This window comes from Populus nigra, chromosome 4 (genome assembly GCF_951802175.1).
Source record: "Populus nigra chromosome 4, ddPopNigr1.1, whole genome shotgun sequence".
NCBI classification, from domain to species: Eukaryota; Viridiplantae; Streptophyta; class Magnoliopsida; order Malpighiales; family Salicaceae; genus Populus; species Populus nigra.
Window position 1 is genome coordinate 2,516,784 of NC_084855.1, and position 17,109 is coordinate 2,533,892.

Below are 17,109 nucleotides of genomic sequence, written 5' to 3' on the forward strand. Positions count from 1 at the left end.
GAGTCTTTGGGCATTATGCCATTTCCTTAGGGGTAAATTTGGGCATGCAATGGATTAGCTTGTTGTCGTTTAATACGGGGAGGCGGCAAAGTGTCGGGTTTGTTATCGGCCTCGGAGACGGGTCGGTTATGGGCAATTCTTGATGGTGGACTATAGGGGTTTTTTTTATATCTCCTGCTATGTTGCGATTTGTGAGGCCAGGCCCACTTTCCATGTCAGGTTTTGGGCCTCTTGTAAAGAGAGAGAGCACTTCTAAAGCCCAGACCCAACCTCACAGGAATCAATGGCACAACAAACACTGCTTAACTCATTGAAAACTAAATTAACGGCGTTGATGTATTTTAATGTATTTTTTATTTAAAAATAAATTTTAATAATATTTTCTATTTTCAACACCAACAATCCAAAAATATAAAAAAATCAATTTTTTTAAAAAACACACAGCTAGCCACATTCCCAAACTGCTCATCAACAGAGCAGCAACATACGGAACCATTGGCGACCACGATGATAAGGAAGCTCACAGGTCAGTTGGAAAATCAGCTTTATAATCAACTATAAGTTAGCAAAACTACAATCATTATATCATATTAAGAATCTGCAAGCAAGCTTTCGGATGAGTAGAACTGTCAAACCTGAATGGTGTCCTTGTAATACCAAAGACTGAACAGGGTTAAAGACGGGAGTCCATTAACTAGACAAGTCAATTGATCTCTACAACTTGATTGTGATAATAGTAAAATACAATGAGACTGCAGGAAGACATCCACAAACATCCCAAAATTTATTTGAAAATAAAGGTTAGAAAATGTATCCCATGGTTAAAACCGCAGAACCAGGTCTGAGCAAGTTCATATGGGGCAATGAAGGCATGGAGAGAGTCCCAACACAAACAGAATGTTTTAGGCGGCAGCAGTAAGATTCCATTTTCTTTCCCTGGTCTGATTTTCAAACTACAATACCGTTCACTGCAATACTAAATAAAGTTGAAACTCCAAATTGAAAAAAGCCAGCTTCCTATGGTTGCAAAGGAAGACCCGACGATATTGTTGCCACGCCTGACCAAAAATAACAGTAAACACATTTCCCTCCCATAACAGTTAAAACCAATAAAATAAAATAAAATACAGGTGGATAACAGAGAAGAAAAACAGACACATGCACAAACCAAATGATGCTGCCTGTTGGCCGGCACAATCTAAGCTTTGTGATTCTTTGCCATCTCTTCAACATCGAGTTCCACCTCCAGCACTGGAGAATCCTTTCTCATGCTGAAATGACTGGTATCAAGATAGCAAAAAAATTCAAAATATCACCCAGTATTTTCCCTTTCATATTGTCACTCTCTAGTTCTAGTACAGTCAGTCATTTTAGAGAGTGACAAGCTCGAAGTGTAGTTATTATATAGAGTGATGCATATATATATATATATATATATATAAAAAGAACGAAAGGAAAGGAAAGAGTAAGGAAGAAAGAAAGGAAAAATTAAACAAACTAGCATCCAGATACTTACCTGTTCTGTACAGGACCATGGTCCACAGCTGTTTGCAGACAATATATGACTCGACCAACTATGTTTGACATGGCAATTGGACCAAATGTTCGACTGTCATTGGCTTCCTGTGATACCAATACAACAAACAAACAAACAAACAAAAATAATGAAGAAGGACAAGATCAACCAGTTTTTGCTCAAGCCATAAAATATTCAAATGCAATCTTCAGGATAAAAGTTACAACTAAACTTTAATTACACCCACAAGAAAAAATAGAAGGAAGAATAGTCTAGCATTAAAGAAGGAGAAAATGACTGTGAAGCTGAGACAAGGTAGAGTAGATATACAAATCATTCAGTTCGATACATTTAAAAAGAAATATTTACAGAATTTGAGAAAGTGATCTTGGTGATAAATGGCTGGTTGGGGGAACTGCCAACATTCTAATTATAAATTTTAGATGCTACCCAGTCTCAATTAGAATAAAATGCAAAATGAAGTAACTGTTGAATTATTATTTATCTCATTTGGTAATTTAGACATTTTTATTTCTTATTTCTCTTCGTAGAAGAAAAGCTAAATAAATAAATAAAAATGTAAATGAATATGGTAGGAAAAAATCTGGAATCTAATAGATGCATTATCAAAACCTTTAGTTTGTTTCCTTATGGCATATAGTGTTCTAACGATGAAAAAGAAATTAAGTTAATTTAGAAATCTGCAGTGCAATGTGTCCTTCATGATAACAAACTAGATTTCCTGAAGCCTGACATTTCTGTGAAACCAATATCTAATCCCATCACAAGCAAAACCATATGTCTAACTATTTCCTTGGTCAGCAATGAGACCAGCACCAACTACCATGTCCACTAATGCTAAAAGCCTTATAATGATGAGCTTAATAAATCATCAAAAGATTCAATTATCCCAATTGTTTAGGCATTTTTGGAAATAAATATGTAAATTCTGATGTTGGTGAGCTTTGGTTGAAAGATGTGACAAGAGAACAGATCAAACAATCTGTTAGCATATATAATCCTATTTTTATGATATCAAAATCATACATACCTTGGGCTTCAACTTATCATTGTCAGCCAATACCCAACACTCATCCTTGTCAAGAACAAATGGGTCATCTTTTTCATCAGTAGACACCATTTCATACCCTTCAATAGCAGCTAATCTTCTGACAAGAAAATTATCTGACTTCTCAGGATCCTTCAAAAGCACTACATCTCCAACAAAAACACGCCTGCCAAGAACTATGACTTATTACTCGCCATGTTATTTTAGAGCAAAAGAATTAAAAAAAAAAGGCAACAAAAGGGTGCCTGCAATAGTTCGTCTTGGACCAGATTTAGAACTCCCCTCAACGCTTTGTGTAGCCATAAATCCTTTTTGTATTAGCTGAGATCTGTTGACTTTGTATACCATTCCGTTGTAAATAAATGATCTTATCATAGATCCATTGTGGTCTGGAAATTTTTTATTATTATTATATTGCATAATAATGGAACACAGCAACCCTAGTTGCCATCTCTATATCTGGTTTACTTGTAAGTTTTACTGGGTATGCCTTATATACTGCTTTTGGGCAACCCTCTCAACAACCAACCAAGGTTGTCAGTAACAAATGAAAATTATGAATTGATCCTCATTTGCAGTAATAAGAACATGGCATTGGTATTACCTGAATGAGATGAAACAATACTCACACAGTCCCATTTCTTTAATAAAAAATATATATGATCCCCATTTGTAGAACATATCCATCATCAACCTCTGGTTCCACCAGCAAAGAAAATTGATAGTGTTGAAGTATATGGTGGTGGGGTTTAGAAAGTAGTGTGGATTGAAGTGATAGAGAATGATCTACAATCACAGCAGCTTGTGAAAACTTGGCCAGTAATGTACCTAGATAGAGAAAGCCGATCTATGTACTTATCAAAGGTTGAGTAGAACAGCCATATCAAAGTCATCAGACATTGGCACAGGTTTCTGTTGCTGATAACCCTAGGATGATTGTGTATAAAGTTTGGTATAGCTTTATAACTCAAAGCTTTGAGTTTAGAAGGATTCCAGAACATGGTATTGAAATCTAGCATTTGCTATGCTTCGATGTAATGTTGTTATCCCTTGTGCCAGGCTTGTTTATCCTGGTTGTCAACTGGATTGCTCGTGGAGTTTGATTGGACCTAAAGACTAGAGGCTTTAATGATTTCTCTTTTTTTGGGTATTGTATATAAAGCTTGGTATGGCTAAGGCTCCTCTACCAAATAGCTCTTTCTTGTAGGAAGGTTTTTACACAGAACAGAAGGCTGATATCATAATGGGCAGCATGTTGACCCTATAGTTTAAACTGAAGGATCACATGTCTTTTCATGCATATATCTTCCTCACTTGATCACTTTTCTTATAAAGGCAAGACTCCTACCTCACATGTGTACTACAACATTTATGGATATGGTCCTGAGCACTAACATTAGAAGTTTTGCATTAAGTCAACTCTTAAGACTTGAATCCACATGTTTACAAATTGGCAGCCAAATATTTTACCATTGAACAAAATAATGATTCCACAATTCTCAAAAAAGTGAGCTTTGAAGTTAGATCACTCAGAAAACTTCCTAAAGAATATCAATTCAGATGAATACGCTGGCAACATAATTTTCCATCCACAATAGAAAATCCCCCTTAATGGGAACTCCAACCTGCCACTAACATCATGCCAATTAAAACATTATATTGATGGTATCGATGTTTATCATGGCCAAGCAGGGTGTCATTCATCTCAAACCCATACAGCCCTAGTGCACCATGAGCATTACTCCCAACAGTATAGGTTCATTTTCTAGCAAGCAAGCATCTAACAAGTTACCAGTTATGCATAAAATACATCGCAAAATGGATAGGCCCTGCAAACAGCAATCAACAAAAGCACCAAAATCCTTCATGACATGTTAGAATCATTTATATGAATCATCCATGCACAGGATGTCACATTCTTATTGCCTGATACTATACTTATCAAATAGTATGCTTCTCTATGATGGTTAAGAAATAAAAATAACAATAATCAAACATCCACCCATACATACAAGTTAAGTATTCTTACATTGGATCAGCAGTTGGAAATTTGCGAACGAGAAGGGTCCCCCCTTGGTCTCCAATTGTTGGGGTCATTTCCCGTCCTTTATTCCAGTGTAAAAATGTCAACTTTCCCTGAAATAGATTTTTCCATACTGTATCATAGACTTCTTTATTATTGATTATGCCACCCTTGTAGCTCTGCAACAAGTTGAAGGCTACATCAGAACAACAATATAAGCATGGTTCAATTATCCTCAACTTTAACCACAGCTATGGGTGTAGAAACAGCAGCAAAGAAATGAAGTGGCGTGCATGATATCAGCTGATGCGTTTGACAATTCAAAAAACAAAACAAAATGATAGAAGAATAAGTGAATCCAACGAATTGAGCATGTGGCAACAATTCTGGGGAGCCTTATAAAACAATATAAATCTTTCCCAAATCTTGGACTTTATTGTATAAAACTTCCTTTTACAACAAAAATCAAGCACAATTCTGCAACACAACATCTACAATTGAGTTTCTCCAGCAAAGTATTGTTCCCTCAAACATACCCATACACACTATATTCTCACAAGTAAAAGACATAGAGCAGATAAAGCTTAGTCTCCAAAAAAATGCGTATCTTATAAAACAAGAGAGAATGGCATTGAAACATCCCATTTCCGGTAAACCCCGCATCAAGATCAATGAAGAAAGAAACCCATCAAGCAAAAAGAAATCTTTCTAGCAAAATTTGCAGCCTTTACCCGGGCAAACCAAAACCGAGAAACCAGATACAAGGCACAAAATCATCAAAACAGGCATAAATGAGAAAACCCACAAACACACACTCGTCAAATTGCATCAATCTTGTGTAACAGCAAAAAAGAAAAGAAAAATGGGTTTAGAGAGGGGGGGACCTTGTAGCTGAGAGAGAGAGAGTACTCGAATTTGTGAGCAATGTAACGACACCAAGTCGACAGAGAAGCCATTTCCCTAGCAGACAATTGCTGTTTTTGTTTACTTTTGTGAGTGTTTGTTTCCTTCTTTATCTTAGGTTGCCGGTTTATCCTTGAACCCCTAGCAGACACTGCACAGGTTTTTCCTTTCTTTTTATTTTAACAGTTTTTTTTTATTTATTTCAATCGATCTTTTTAGCGCCTTCGATTAATTGGATTTGATGTTGATTATCAGGTTCTTTATGGCCTCGGGCCGGGTCGATTCGGGTCCCTCTCTTTTACGGGCTGAAGAACTAGACTCTGTGCAAGGCTGCATGCCCACACAGTCAGAAGAGTCCACAAGAGTTTGTTTGATTTTGTTATTTAAAAAAAAATTATTTAAATTTATTTTTTATATAATGATATTAAAAATAAGTTTTAAAAAATAAAAAATATTATTTTAGTATATTTTTAAATAAAAAATATTTTATAATACAACCACCGCGACGTACACTTGTTTTCAAACGAAGTCCGTCTTTCCCTTAAAATGACGTGTCGTTTTCGTAAAATGCCGAGTGTATTTTCTTCCTAAACGATAAGTCTTTTTATGTGAACCAATTCGAATAAATATTTTTTAAGGAATTAATGATAGTTACAGAACGATGCCACGCTGCCACTTCTATTTTTCTTGAACGATGCATCGTTTTTGTATTTGTTGTCATCACAGGGCACGTGTATCTTGACTCGTCACCACTGGCAAAAGAACAACTGGAAATTAAAACTGCCCAATTCATTCTCGAGCGGTGCTTTTTTTAACATATCCTCCAAAAAACGGCTACGTTTCCACAGGAATTTCTCAACTAGAGCTTTCAATTCTCTGTTCGAACCAAAATTAGGGTTTTGCAATTGCAGCTGACCTCAGGTTTGTCATTCTTTATTCCTAGAAAAGCTTAATCAATGTTTGATTTTTGTTTATAAATTGAATCAGTTGTTGTTGTTGCTGTTATAGCTGTTGATGTTTGTGTTTTGAGCGTAAAATAAGAGATGGACAAGCTGAAATTATCTGAATGGGGTGAACTGTTGAAGACTGGTGGGGCTCAAATGAGTCGACTTGTAAGTGGTAAGGTGAAAGAAATGCTGCAAACCCCAACGCCTGAATCGAAGATGGTTGATGAAGCTACGTTAGAGACAATGGAGGAGCCTAACTGGGGTTTGAATTTGAGGATATGTGCGATGATCAATAGCCAAGATTTTAGTGGTACTGAGATTGTTAAGGCTATAAAGAGGAAGTTTTCGGGAAAGAGTGTGGTGAGCCAAAGGCTGAGTCTTGATTTGTTGGAGGCATGTACTTCGAATTGTGAGAAGGTGTTCTCTGAGGTGGCGTCTGAGAAGGTGTTGGATGAGATGGCTAGGATGATTGAGAATACGCAGACGGATCAGGGGAATCGTGATCGAGCTTTGCAGTTGATTAGGGCTTGGGGAGAGTCTGAGGATCTTGAGTATCTGCCTGTCTTTCATCAGACTTATATGGTTAGCTTTCTTTCAGTAAACAAATGCTGTCATTGCTATGGAAATACACCAATTATTTGTGTATGATCAGGTAATAGTTCGGTGTGTTTAATCAAGGATCACTATTATCATTTCACACATGCAGTTGTGATACTTATGCCTTGTGGCTTGGATTGGTTTTAGTCTCCGCATATCTGTTGCCATTCCTCATAGTTGATAAGCTAGTTGGTTTGGCCAAAAAAAGAAAACTAGTTGGATATTTTAGCTTTATGCTTGAATGTTGTAAATGGGTCATTGTATAGAACTGCAATTTATTATTTATTTGACAGCTTCTTGGGTTTTGGCATGTTCTTAAGGCTTCTTGGATTTTGCCATATGCTGCAAAATCAGAAACCTAATAAGCTAAAAGTTTTGGGAATGCGGGTTTGCTTACGTTTTTTCATCCATCTCTTTCTTCATAGTTACAGCTTGTGAATGTGAGGCAAAGTTACAAATTTAGCACCTAACAAAATTACTTACCGATCCTTTTAAAAGAAGGCCACAAAGGAGCACCTTTGGGATCTGTGGTCATTAAGTGATAAACTGTTGCACCTTTTTTCCTTAATGGAGAAGGATTATTGGACAGGGTCATGCTAATATATCACTATTTCTCCCTAACTTGTGTCATGTCTTCCAATTTTTGATGAACTAACGTATGCCCATTTATTCCTTATGTTGCTTGTCAGCGCTATAAATGGATGCACCACCCCCTCCCCTTTCTTTCCTATGCTATTTTGTGCCAATTGTTACTCTGGTTCTCGTTGATTCCTGAAAGACAGAAAAGCCTCTGTCGTTTGTTTTTCTTTTCTTACATCTAATATCGTTTTCTGGCTCTGGCAGAGCTTAAAAGAAAGAAGTCTGCCTCCACCACCAGTTGAAGATGGTAGTTCAGTCCCCATGCAGTATTCATTGGAGTCGTATGTTCACCAGGAACCGTTGTCACCTCCTGGAAACTATCCTATTCCTGACATGGGATTGCATGGTGCAGATCATAATACTCTTCCATATAACTTTGGGGGGTTATCAATTAAGGAAAAGAATGAAATGCTTGTAACAACTCGGAACAGTCTGGAACTTCTTTCTAGTATTTTGAAAGCTGAAACTGAGCCAAAAGCCATTAAGGTAATTCATTTTTTTGGGTGTTATTCAATAAGAAATTGCCAGTCTCATTAAACAGCTCATCCTTGTTAACCTGTTTATATACATTTTTGAATTTCTTTTTTAGTTGATACATGCTTTTAAGTTTATTTTAATCTTTCTGATATTTCACAGAATAAAGAATTTTTCATCTTTCATTTTTTTTTCGTACTTGCTAATGCTATTGGGTTCCAGAAAAATGACATGACAAATTGTAGTGATGGTGCTAAACAAAAAAATTGTTAATATGAGTTTGAAAGCACATTATGTTCCTGGGATCTCTTTTCTGTGATCCCATTGTAAAACATATAGCTGAGTGACTACATTTTCACAACTAAGATAGAGGGGAAATAAACGCACTATGAAATAATGGCTGCGATTATTAAAAGTTCCTGTGTGGCTGCAGGAAGATCTGACAGTTAGCTTGTTGGACAAGTGCAAGCAGTCACAGCCTGACATTCAGAGGATCATAGAAAGCACCACTGATGACGAGGCAATGCTTTTTGAAGCCTTGAATCTCCATGATGAGCTCCAGCAAGTCATTTCCCAGTACGAGGAGTTAGAAGCTGGTATAAAATCTAGAGAGCAGCTGCTTGAAAGTTCCGACAACACTGGGGCCAGTATGTTACCTGCTCAACTTGGACATCAAAATGAAACCAAAATAGCAGACTATCCCATTGGGGCCAATATGTTGGCCGCTCAAATTGGACATCAATATGAAACCAAGATAACAGATTCTCCCATTGGGGCCAATATGTTGCCTGCTGAAATTGAACATCATGATAAAACCAAGACAGCAGATTCCCACAAAGGAGAGAGTACAGAATCTAGCAGTGCGAAGAAAATTGATGAAGGAGAATTCAGTGGTTAAAGTGCTGTATGCAGGGTTTGTTAAAATGCATGTTTCGACTGTACTTTCTCTAATCCTCGATTTCATGTATACTAATAATTTGTTCTTTCCTTCTGTGTAGTGATAAATAAATAATCGAGCTGTTTCAGTTAGCTTAGAGATTTTATGTAATTGAGTTCGTTGTACTTATCTTCCTCATTCTTTTCCTGGGAATGAGTTCTTGGTTTTGTACTCCTGTAATCTGTTCTTCATTTCACCATCCTTCATACTGGTGCTGCTTTCTCTTAATCCTGCACAGGCCGAACCTCCACCGGGTTCTTTATAGCAGTCACTACACGGAGAGGTTAATGGGTTCGGTAGCGATCTGTTCCCCTCCTGGCGTGGCCATTTTTACCCTCCCTTGCTCCACAGTCCTCATCTGAAGCACCAGGTGTTCTAAAAATTCTTGAATCCTCCTGAATTCATTTTAACAACGTTACGAAATCATGTCAGACCACTAGCAGGGTATTGTCCCCTTCTTTTTTCGACATTTCAATTAAATTTTGTGTTTATTAAATTGTATCGAGCCGGTATTTCCAGGTCAATTTTTGCCTGTAAACTAATTTCATTTTTTTCCAGTCCACTGCAGATCATCCACGCTAAAATTGAAAAAAAAAAGAACCCTTGGCAACTGAATTTTTGTTATCTGTTTCCTATTGATTGTCTTGGAAACAGCATGCTAGCTTGAGTGCTTACATTTGTCTTTTGTTTCTTGGTATAGGGGATTAATCCAGCTTGTCAACCTAGTCAAGCCATCTACTCTTTGTACCCAATCCTTCACTTGCTAAATCTCTTTCGACTTGAGAATGTATTTAACATAGTACAGGGACACAAGTTTTAGTATTTGTGAAAAACATGAAAGCAATTTAACATGCCTGACCGATTTTGTGCATTTATTGATGCTAAAATATTTATAGTTTTGAGTTTATTGATTTCAACCTTCTTGTGCTTGTGATGCCTCTCCTCTGCTTCTTGATATTTATCTTTGCTATTTTAAGCTTCATGATTTATTGTAGTTTGTTTTTTATATAGTTATAACAATTTCATGATTTGTATTATAAGTTAGATGAATTAATCTGATTAACTCAATTTTTTTAATTGATATATTTTTTCAATTTCATATTTCAACATTAAGTTGATTAGGAATTATATTTCATGATTTGTTTCAGTTTACTTTCTATAAGGTTATTTTGATCTAATCAAGTGTTTTGCAAGTTAATCTGGGTAGACTTGGATCATTTTATTATGTCATTTTTTACATTATTTTTCTTAATAAATCATTCAACAATAAGTTGATTGAGAATTAAGCTTTATAATTTGTTTTGATTTACTTTTCATAATGTTATTTCAATCTAATAAACCAATTAGCGAGTTTGGATGGTTAACCTGAGTTTACCCAAGTTTTTTTTTTTGTTTACTTTCTATGAGATTATCTTGATCTTATGACCCGAGTCATGGTTTCAGCGAGTTAACTCAGGTTGACTCAGGTTATTTTTTGTGTTCTTTTTTTAATTGATTTTTTTTCAATTTCATATATCATTCAACATTGAGTTTATTAAAAATTAAGCTTCGTGATTTGTTTTAATTTACCTTTTATATGATTATCTTGGTCTCATAACTCGAGTTGTGGGTTTGGTCGGTTAACTTGGTCTTTTTTTTTCTTTTTTTTCTTTTTTTAATTTCTTCTTTCAATATTGAGTTGTTTAGAAATTGCACATCATAATTGTTTTTTTTTATATAAGGTTATCATAGTCTTATGATCTGGGTCATAAATTTGGCAAATTAATCTAAGTTGACCCAAGTTAATCTAATTTGTTGTCTTCTCAATATATATATATATATATATATATATATATATGACATCCTTGATTTTTTTTAATCAAATTATATTTTTACAAGTCATCCGAATTATATTTGAAATTACCAAGTTGACGTGTCACATCGGATCAACCCTACACGATCTAAAAAAATTCTACTAGAAAATTGTTAGCAACACCTAATATTTTTTATTAAAAAAAGAATGATCTAATTCACAGCATAGCAAGAACCAACAATCTAGTTATTATACTAACAACTAAACAACCTCAGCTGAGGTTCATTGTACATGTATGAAAAATGAATCTAGCACTTGTGCTATTTCTTTTAATTTTTGTTTAGAAAACAAAATTTGTAATTTATAAAACATCATGATATTAGGTTGATAATATATTCTATAAATGTTTTTTATTTTTTATTATTGAATATAAAATAGTTTTAGAAAATACAAAGTTAAATCAAGAATTTTTAAATTTGATTGAATGGGATTGGTTTATTAACCATGTCAAGGAATTCCTCGCAGCCTAGACATTTACTTTTTACATTCAAATTTTTTCTTATCTCACATGTAGCGTAGTGCCAGAAATAACAAAGTATATACTAAATTGGTTGATAACAAATACATTAGTCTATATTTTTAAATTAAAGTTGATGTAAATTCAAGTATGTAAATCCTCACGTGTACATATGCATATACGGATGTATATCTCTCAAACAACAATAAAACATGAGACTTCATGGATGATATAGTGGTTTTAATTTAATAGCTCAGAAAACCAAGAGAAAGTAATTAATTGAGTGGAGCTTAAATATATATTATCATCAAATTTCATAAATTAATTAATTAAGAGTCCGGAACATTTCTTGATTGAGCAAAGTATAGTGTGTGTTTAATTACGATACTACAAGCTTAATTTTAGACAGTCTTCAAATAAAGATGCATCGTTGTACCGTCTCATGCTTCTTTCTTTTTCTCTGGGAGTCCGGGACCTTTTTGTACTGTTCTCTGAAGCTCCGGGACACCTGCCTTGCCTGAAGTTATGAGGTGTAAGACGTTAGGGCCATGTAGCCATGCAAACGGAACAACGGGCTAAAGAAATCTCGCCTGCCATCTCCCTTATGTGTCACTCACTCGGTACCCTTTCTCATCTACAAATACCACCACCTCCCAGTCGCCACTTCACCTCAATCCACTAGCAATAAACAGCCTGTATCTGCACCATCGATGGACAAAACTTATTTCCTGCTCTCTTTATCTCTTTTTCTTGTTCTCTTCCATGGCTCCCTAGGTCGTAGAGCTGATCGCCCATGCATGTCAACAGCAGCAACAAGGCCAATGCCAGCTTGATAGGCTTAACGCCCTCAAGCCTGATGACCGCATTAAGTGTGAAGCTGGTGTGATTGAGTCCTGGGATCCCAACCATGATCAGTTTCAATGTGCTGGTGTAGCCGTTGTCAGAAGGACAATTGAACCCAATGGCCTTTTATTGCCATCCTATACCAATGCTCCTCAACTGGTGTACATTGTCCAAGGTAATCAATTACCTCTACTTCATTAAACATGATGTTTTTTGTTTGTCTATGTTTTACATGATGTTTTTTGTTTGTCTATGTTTTAGTACCAGTAATTAAGATTATCAGCTGATCTGTGTATGGTTCTTTTTTGTCAGGTAAGGTCTTGACCGGGACCTTGATGCCTGGATGTCCTGAAACATTCCAAGAATCTCAAGAATCACGAGGACTAGGCAGCCGCAGGTTTCAAGACCAGCACCAGAAGGTTCGTCAATTCCGCGAGGGTGCTGTCATTGCTTTACCCGCTGGAGTTGCCCACTGGTTCTTCAACGAGGGCAATGAGCCTGTTGTTGCTGTTTCTGTCATTGATGTTGCTAACAGTGCCAACCAGCTTGATGTCCTGCCCCCTAGAGTAAGACTGATCATTCATTTGTATCTACGGTAAACTTGATCCATTGGATAATTTTTCAACGACGAGAGGTATTGACAATATTCCTATGGTTTTGTAATAGAATTTCTATCTAGCTGGTAACCCAGAGGACGAGTTCCGGCAAGTACAAGACCAGCCATGCCGCCATGGCGAGCAGCATACAGGACGGGAATCATATCGCGGGCATGGCCAGCAACAATGCAACAACGTTTTCTGTGGAATGGACACAAGGTTCCTTGCTGAAGCTTTCAATATTAATGAACAAGTAGCAAGGAGGCTTCAGGGTGAGAGTGACAGGAGGGGCAACATTGTGAGGGTGAAAGGTGGACTTCAGATCGTCAGGCCACCCAGTTTGAGACAAGAGGAACAAATTCAACAACAACGACCTGGAGAACAATTCAATGGCTTGGAGGAGACCATGTGCACAATGAGGATTGGAGAGAACATCGGTGATCCGTCACGTGCTGATGTGTTCACCCCAGAAGCTGGCCGCATTAGCACTGTCAATAGCCACAACCTCCCAATCCTCCGATACATCCATCTCCGTGCAGAGAGAGGCGTTCTTTACAATGTAAGTGTGCAATTAACATCCTTGCCAAAAAAAATCTGCATCTCAATTTCAAGATAATAGTAATAATAATAATAATTCGTGTTTGCAATGTTCGCTCACAATACAGGAAGCTATGATGGTGCCACATTGGAACCTAAACGCTCATAGCATAATGTATGCGATCAGGGGTCAAGCACGGATTCAGGTGGTGGATCACAGTGGTCGAACTGTCTTTGATGGCGAAATGCGCGAGGGACAAGTCTTGACCGTGCCACAAAATTTCGCCGTTGTGAAACGGGCAGAGCAAAACAGGTTCGAATGGGTTTCATTCAAGACCAATGACAATGCCATGATCTCTCCTCTTGCTGGTCGCACCTCGGCTATCCGTGCCATGCCAGCCGAAGTTCTTGCCAATGCCTTCAGAATCTCAGTAGAAGAAGCTAGGAGGATCAAGTTTGAAAGGCAGGAAACCACTTTGGTTAGCCTCAGGTCGTCTCGATCTGGAAGCTGGGCTGAGGCATAGATGAGTATAGATGGGGTACTGTTGTTTAATGTGATGCTGCATGCATGCAAGCAGTATCTTTTTATGAAGAAAAAATAAATCATTCAAGGGTCGAAATAAAAAAGGGACTTTGAGGTCTCTTGTTCTGTTGAGTGTGCATCTCCTTTGTAACAGCTACTACTGCTCGAGCCCTTGTACAATTGAGTAATGAAGTACTGTAATTAGCCTTCCTCTGGAGCTGTGATTCTTCTTCTTCTTCTTCTTCTTCTTCTTGTTATGATCTGGTTTATGCTTCCGCACGTCATGTAAACGCGGCAGGTTTGGGTATAGCTATAGCCATTACTATTCTGAAGAAGAAACTTTAATATATCAGTTATAATTAATAACTATACCGTAAGAGAGAACAATTTTGAAATGTACGAGTATTGGTTTTTTAAGAATGTTTTACCCTGTCATATACCTGGAATTAATTGATTTTAAGGCATTATGGGATATAAATTCTCATTTATGTGGTGGCATTGACCGAAAGTTTCTGCTCCTTATTGGAGAAATGAAATCGAAAAAAATTAAAAAAAGTAAAGTAAAAAAACCAATTAAGGTATAGAATGATGAGGATAGTCTTTTTTTAATATAATGTTTATATTAAGGAATCCAAAAATATATTTAAAAATTATAATAGTTATTGAACAAAATAATAAATCTATCAACAAATTACATATTAATTATACTAATTATTTTAGTACTAAATCAAAGAAATCAAAACGCATATTAATTATTCAAATTCATATTCTAGTAAATATAGATATATATACCACTAACTTAAACATGAGTACGATTATTAAAATAAAAAAGATGAGGGAATTTTAGTGTAATTTTTTCCCATAATGCTATTTATTATAATAGTATTTTTTTTCCTTAATTTATTTTTCCAGTATATATTTTTTTAAATTTCAATTTTATCTTCCAACGTTATATTTATTAGAGATTGAACTTCATAATTTTTTTCAATTTACTTTTTATGAGGTTATCTTAATCTTAAGACCTCAATTGTTGGTTTGATGAGTTGACTCGATTAACTTAAGTTTTTTTTCCTTTCTCTTAATTGATTTTTTTTCAAATTTATTATTCAAAATTTGGTTAATTGGTAATCAGGCTTCGTGATTTGTTTTGATTTTCTTTTTATGATGTTATCCTTGTCTTATGAATCGAGTCACGAGTTTGGTGGCTTAACCAAGGTTGACTCGAGTTAGTATTTTATGTCATTTTTTAATTTTAATTTTATCCTTTAACATTAGATTTATTATGAATTGAACTTTATAATTATTTTCGATTTACTTTTTATGATGTTATCTTAGTCTCGTCATGACTCGAACCATGTGTTTGGCGATTTAATTCGATTGGCTCGAATTTCCCCCCTTTCCTAGTCAACTTTTTTTTTTAAAAAAAAAATTCATTATTCAACATTAGGATGATGATAATTAGGTTTCTTTATTTGTTTTGTTTAGCTTTTTATGAGATTATCCATGTCTCATGACCCGGGTCACATGATTGACAAGTTAACCCGGGTTGACTCAATTTGTTTTTTATATCCTTTTTTTATTTGAATATCTCAACTCTTGATTGATTAAGAATAAGATTTCATAATTTATTTCAATTTGATTTCTTTTAAGTTACTCCACTCAAGTCGCTGGTTTGGTTAGTTAACCCGGATTAATTCGAGTTATTCTTTTTATTTTTTTTATTGATTTTTTTTTCAATCTCGTCTTTAACATTGAATTTATTGGAGATCATGTTTTATATTTTGTTTTGATTTATTTTTTATATGGTTATCATAGTCTCATGACTCAACATGCAAGTCAATAGTTTATCTCGAATCAATCTAATATATTATTATCTTAATATTTAAAAAATTCTACTTCAATATTTATTTTGAGTTCAGTCATATTTTTACTTGATTAAAAAAACTAATATATTACCATTTTAATTTGTATTTTTTCTCATGATTAATTAAAACATTCGATCATTAAAAACTTGATTAAAACCACTATAATTTTTATATGTTTTTTAAAATTTATTTTTTCAAAACCCACAAAAGCTACCAGTGTCCGACACACAAACAATACACATCACCACACACAAAAGTAAAGGGCAATCTTGTACAAATGCAAATGCTTCCGTTTACTTTTTTATTTTTATTTTTTTATCGATAATATTATAAGAATATTTTTCGAAACACGAAGACAGACCTGTCCAGAAAAACGCAGCTACATTTCGAGCAACAGACAGTGGTCTCATTTTTGAAATCGTAGGAAACTCAGATCCCAGATAAAGACATCACAGGAAACAATGGAAGCTTAGCATATTTGTAACAATGTTGAGCTCAGCGATGGGCAAGTCTTTTCTGCTTAGTCGACTCGTTCTCATCATCTTTGTTGCCCACTTTGCAGCTTCAAAGGTAGTGGCTACAAGACCTGGTTTTCTCTACACAAGAACCAGAGGAAGATGCACTCCCCAGTAAGTCCTCTCTGCCCCCCCTCTCATTTACGTATGATGTTGTATTATGATGTATAAAGGATGTCGAATGAGTAACTGAGTGGACCCGGATCTGACTCAGGTTCTGGAGCAGCAGGAGAGAGGCATGGCCTAGGATGGTCCCACAGAGATCAACAGTGTCAAAGGTGTTTGGATCAGGAGTTTTTGAAAGGTACAGATCGGATGTGACTTTGCTGGAATCAACGGGTAGGAATGACGAAGAGAATGCATTTGCTGGGTTGTTGAAGCAGGCGAGTGCAGCCCTGCTCAACACTTATGCTAGAAAGGGGTTTCCTTATTCCGCCTGGGAAGTGAAGACTCTGTTTATACAGGCATTGGTCTCCAAAGAGGCTGCAGCTACACAAGCCAAACAGTTCTCCATTGCCAACGAAGCTTGTAATTGATTAAAGTTATGGGCACTAAACTGGTTTAGATTTTCCGTTCTCTTGTGACTAATCCTTTTGTGTGTTTCTTGAGCCCTTGTGTCTCTATGTTATTGCCTAGAAGTAAAGATTTTGACATTGGGAAATTTAGCTAGGATCTTGTCAGTTTGATCGTTGCCCAACTTGGATTGAATGTGAATCGTCATGATGCGATTCAATACTCGCACTGGTTATCGAATCCGATCCAGTTTAGCAAATCAATTTGATAACTCATCATCCATCCAAAACTTAGCGCCTGTTT

The 17,109-nt window shown here is 35.9% G+C and overlaps 3 protein-coding genes and 1 pseudogene across 5 annotated transcripts; 3 read left to right on the forward strand and 1 right to left on the reverse strand.

Annotated features, from left to right (window-relative positions):
* Positions 1-765: 765 nt before the first annotated feature.
* LOC133691352 (mitochondrial ATP-independent inner membrane protease subunit 2-like) lies at positions 766-5,729 on the reverse strand. Of its 3 annotated transcripts, XM_062111822.1 has the most exons (6): positions 5,493-5,702; positions 4,615-4,787; positions 2,568-2,751; positions 1,517-1,623; positions 1,169-1,280; positions 766-1,058 (listed from the first exon to the last, which is right to left on the reverse strand). In XM_062111822.1, exons 1-5 carry the CDS (start codon positions 5,562-5,564, stop codon positions 1,199-1,201), a joined length of 618 nt encoding a protein of 205 aa, XP_061967806.1. In that variant the 5' UTR covers positions 5,565-5,702; the 3' UTR covers positions 766-1,058; positions 1,169-1,198. The 3 variants fall into 3 exon arrangements, with proteins under 3 accessions (XP_061967806.1, XP_061967807.1, XP_061967804.1); XM_062111823.1 differs by having other exon boundaries at positions 766-1,280; positions 4,615-4,721; positions 5,493-5,729; XM_062111820.1 differs by having other exon boundaries at positions 766-1,280.
* Positions 5,730-6,227: 498 nt separating this feature from the next.
* Positions 6,228-9,285, forward strand: LOC133692800 (TOM1-like protein 2). Its single transcript, XM_062113948.1, has 4 exons — positions 6,228-6,432; positions 6,520-7,040; positions 7,899-8,180; positions 8,602-9,285. Exons 2-4 carry the CDS (start codon positions 6,555-6,557, stop codon positions 9,064-9,066), a joined length of 1,233 nt encoding a protein of 410 aa, XP_061969932.1. The 5' UTR covers positions 6,228-6,432; positions 6,520-6,554; the 3' UTR covers positions 9,067-9,285.
* A 2,839-nt stretch (positions 9,286-12,124) lies between these two features.
* Positions 12,125-13,914, forward strand: LOC133691114 (11S globulin seed storage protein Jug r 4-like; annotated as a pseudogene).
* A 2,197-nt stretch (positions 13,915-16,111) lies between these two features.
* LOC133692623 (uncharacterized) lies at positions 16,112-16,958 on the forward strand. The gene is made up of 2 exons (XM_062113700.1): positions 16,112-16,407; positions 16,508-16,958. The coding sequence occupies exons 1-2, from the start codon at positions 16,265-16,267 to the stop codon at positions 16,827-16,829; spliced, it is 465 nt and encodes a 154-aa protein (XP_061969684.1). The 5' UTR covers positions 16,112-16,264; the 3' UTR covers positions 16,830-16,958.
* Positions 16,959-17,109: the final 151 nt, after the last annotated feature.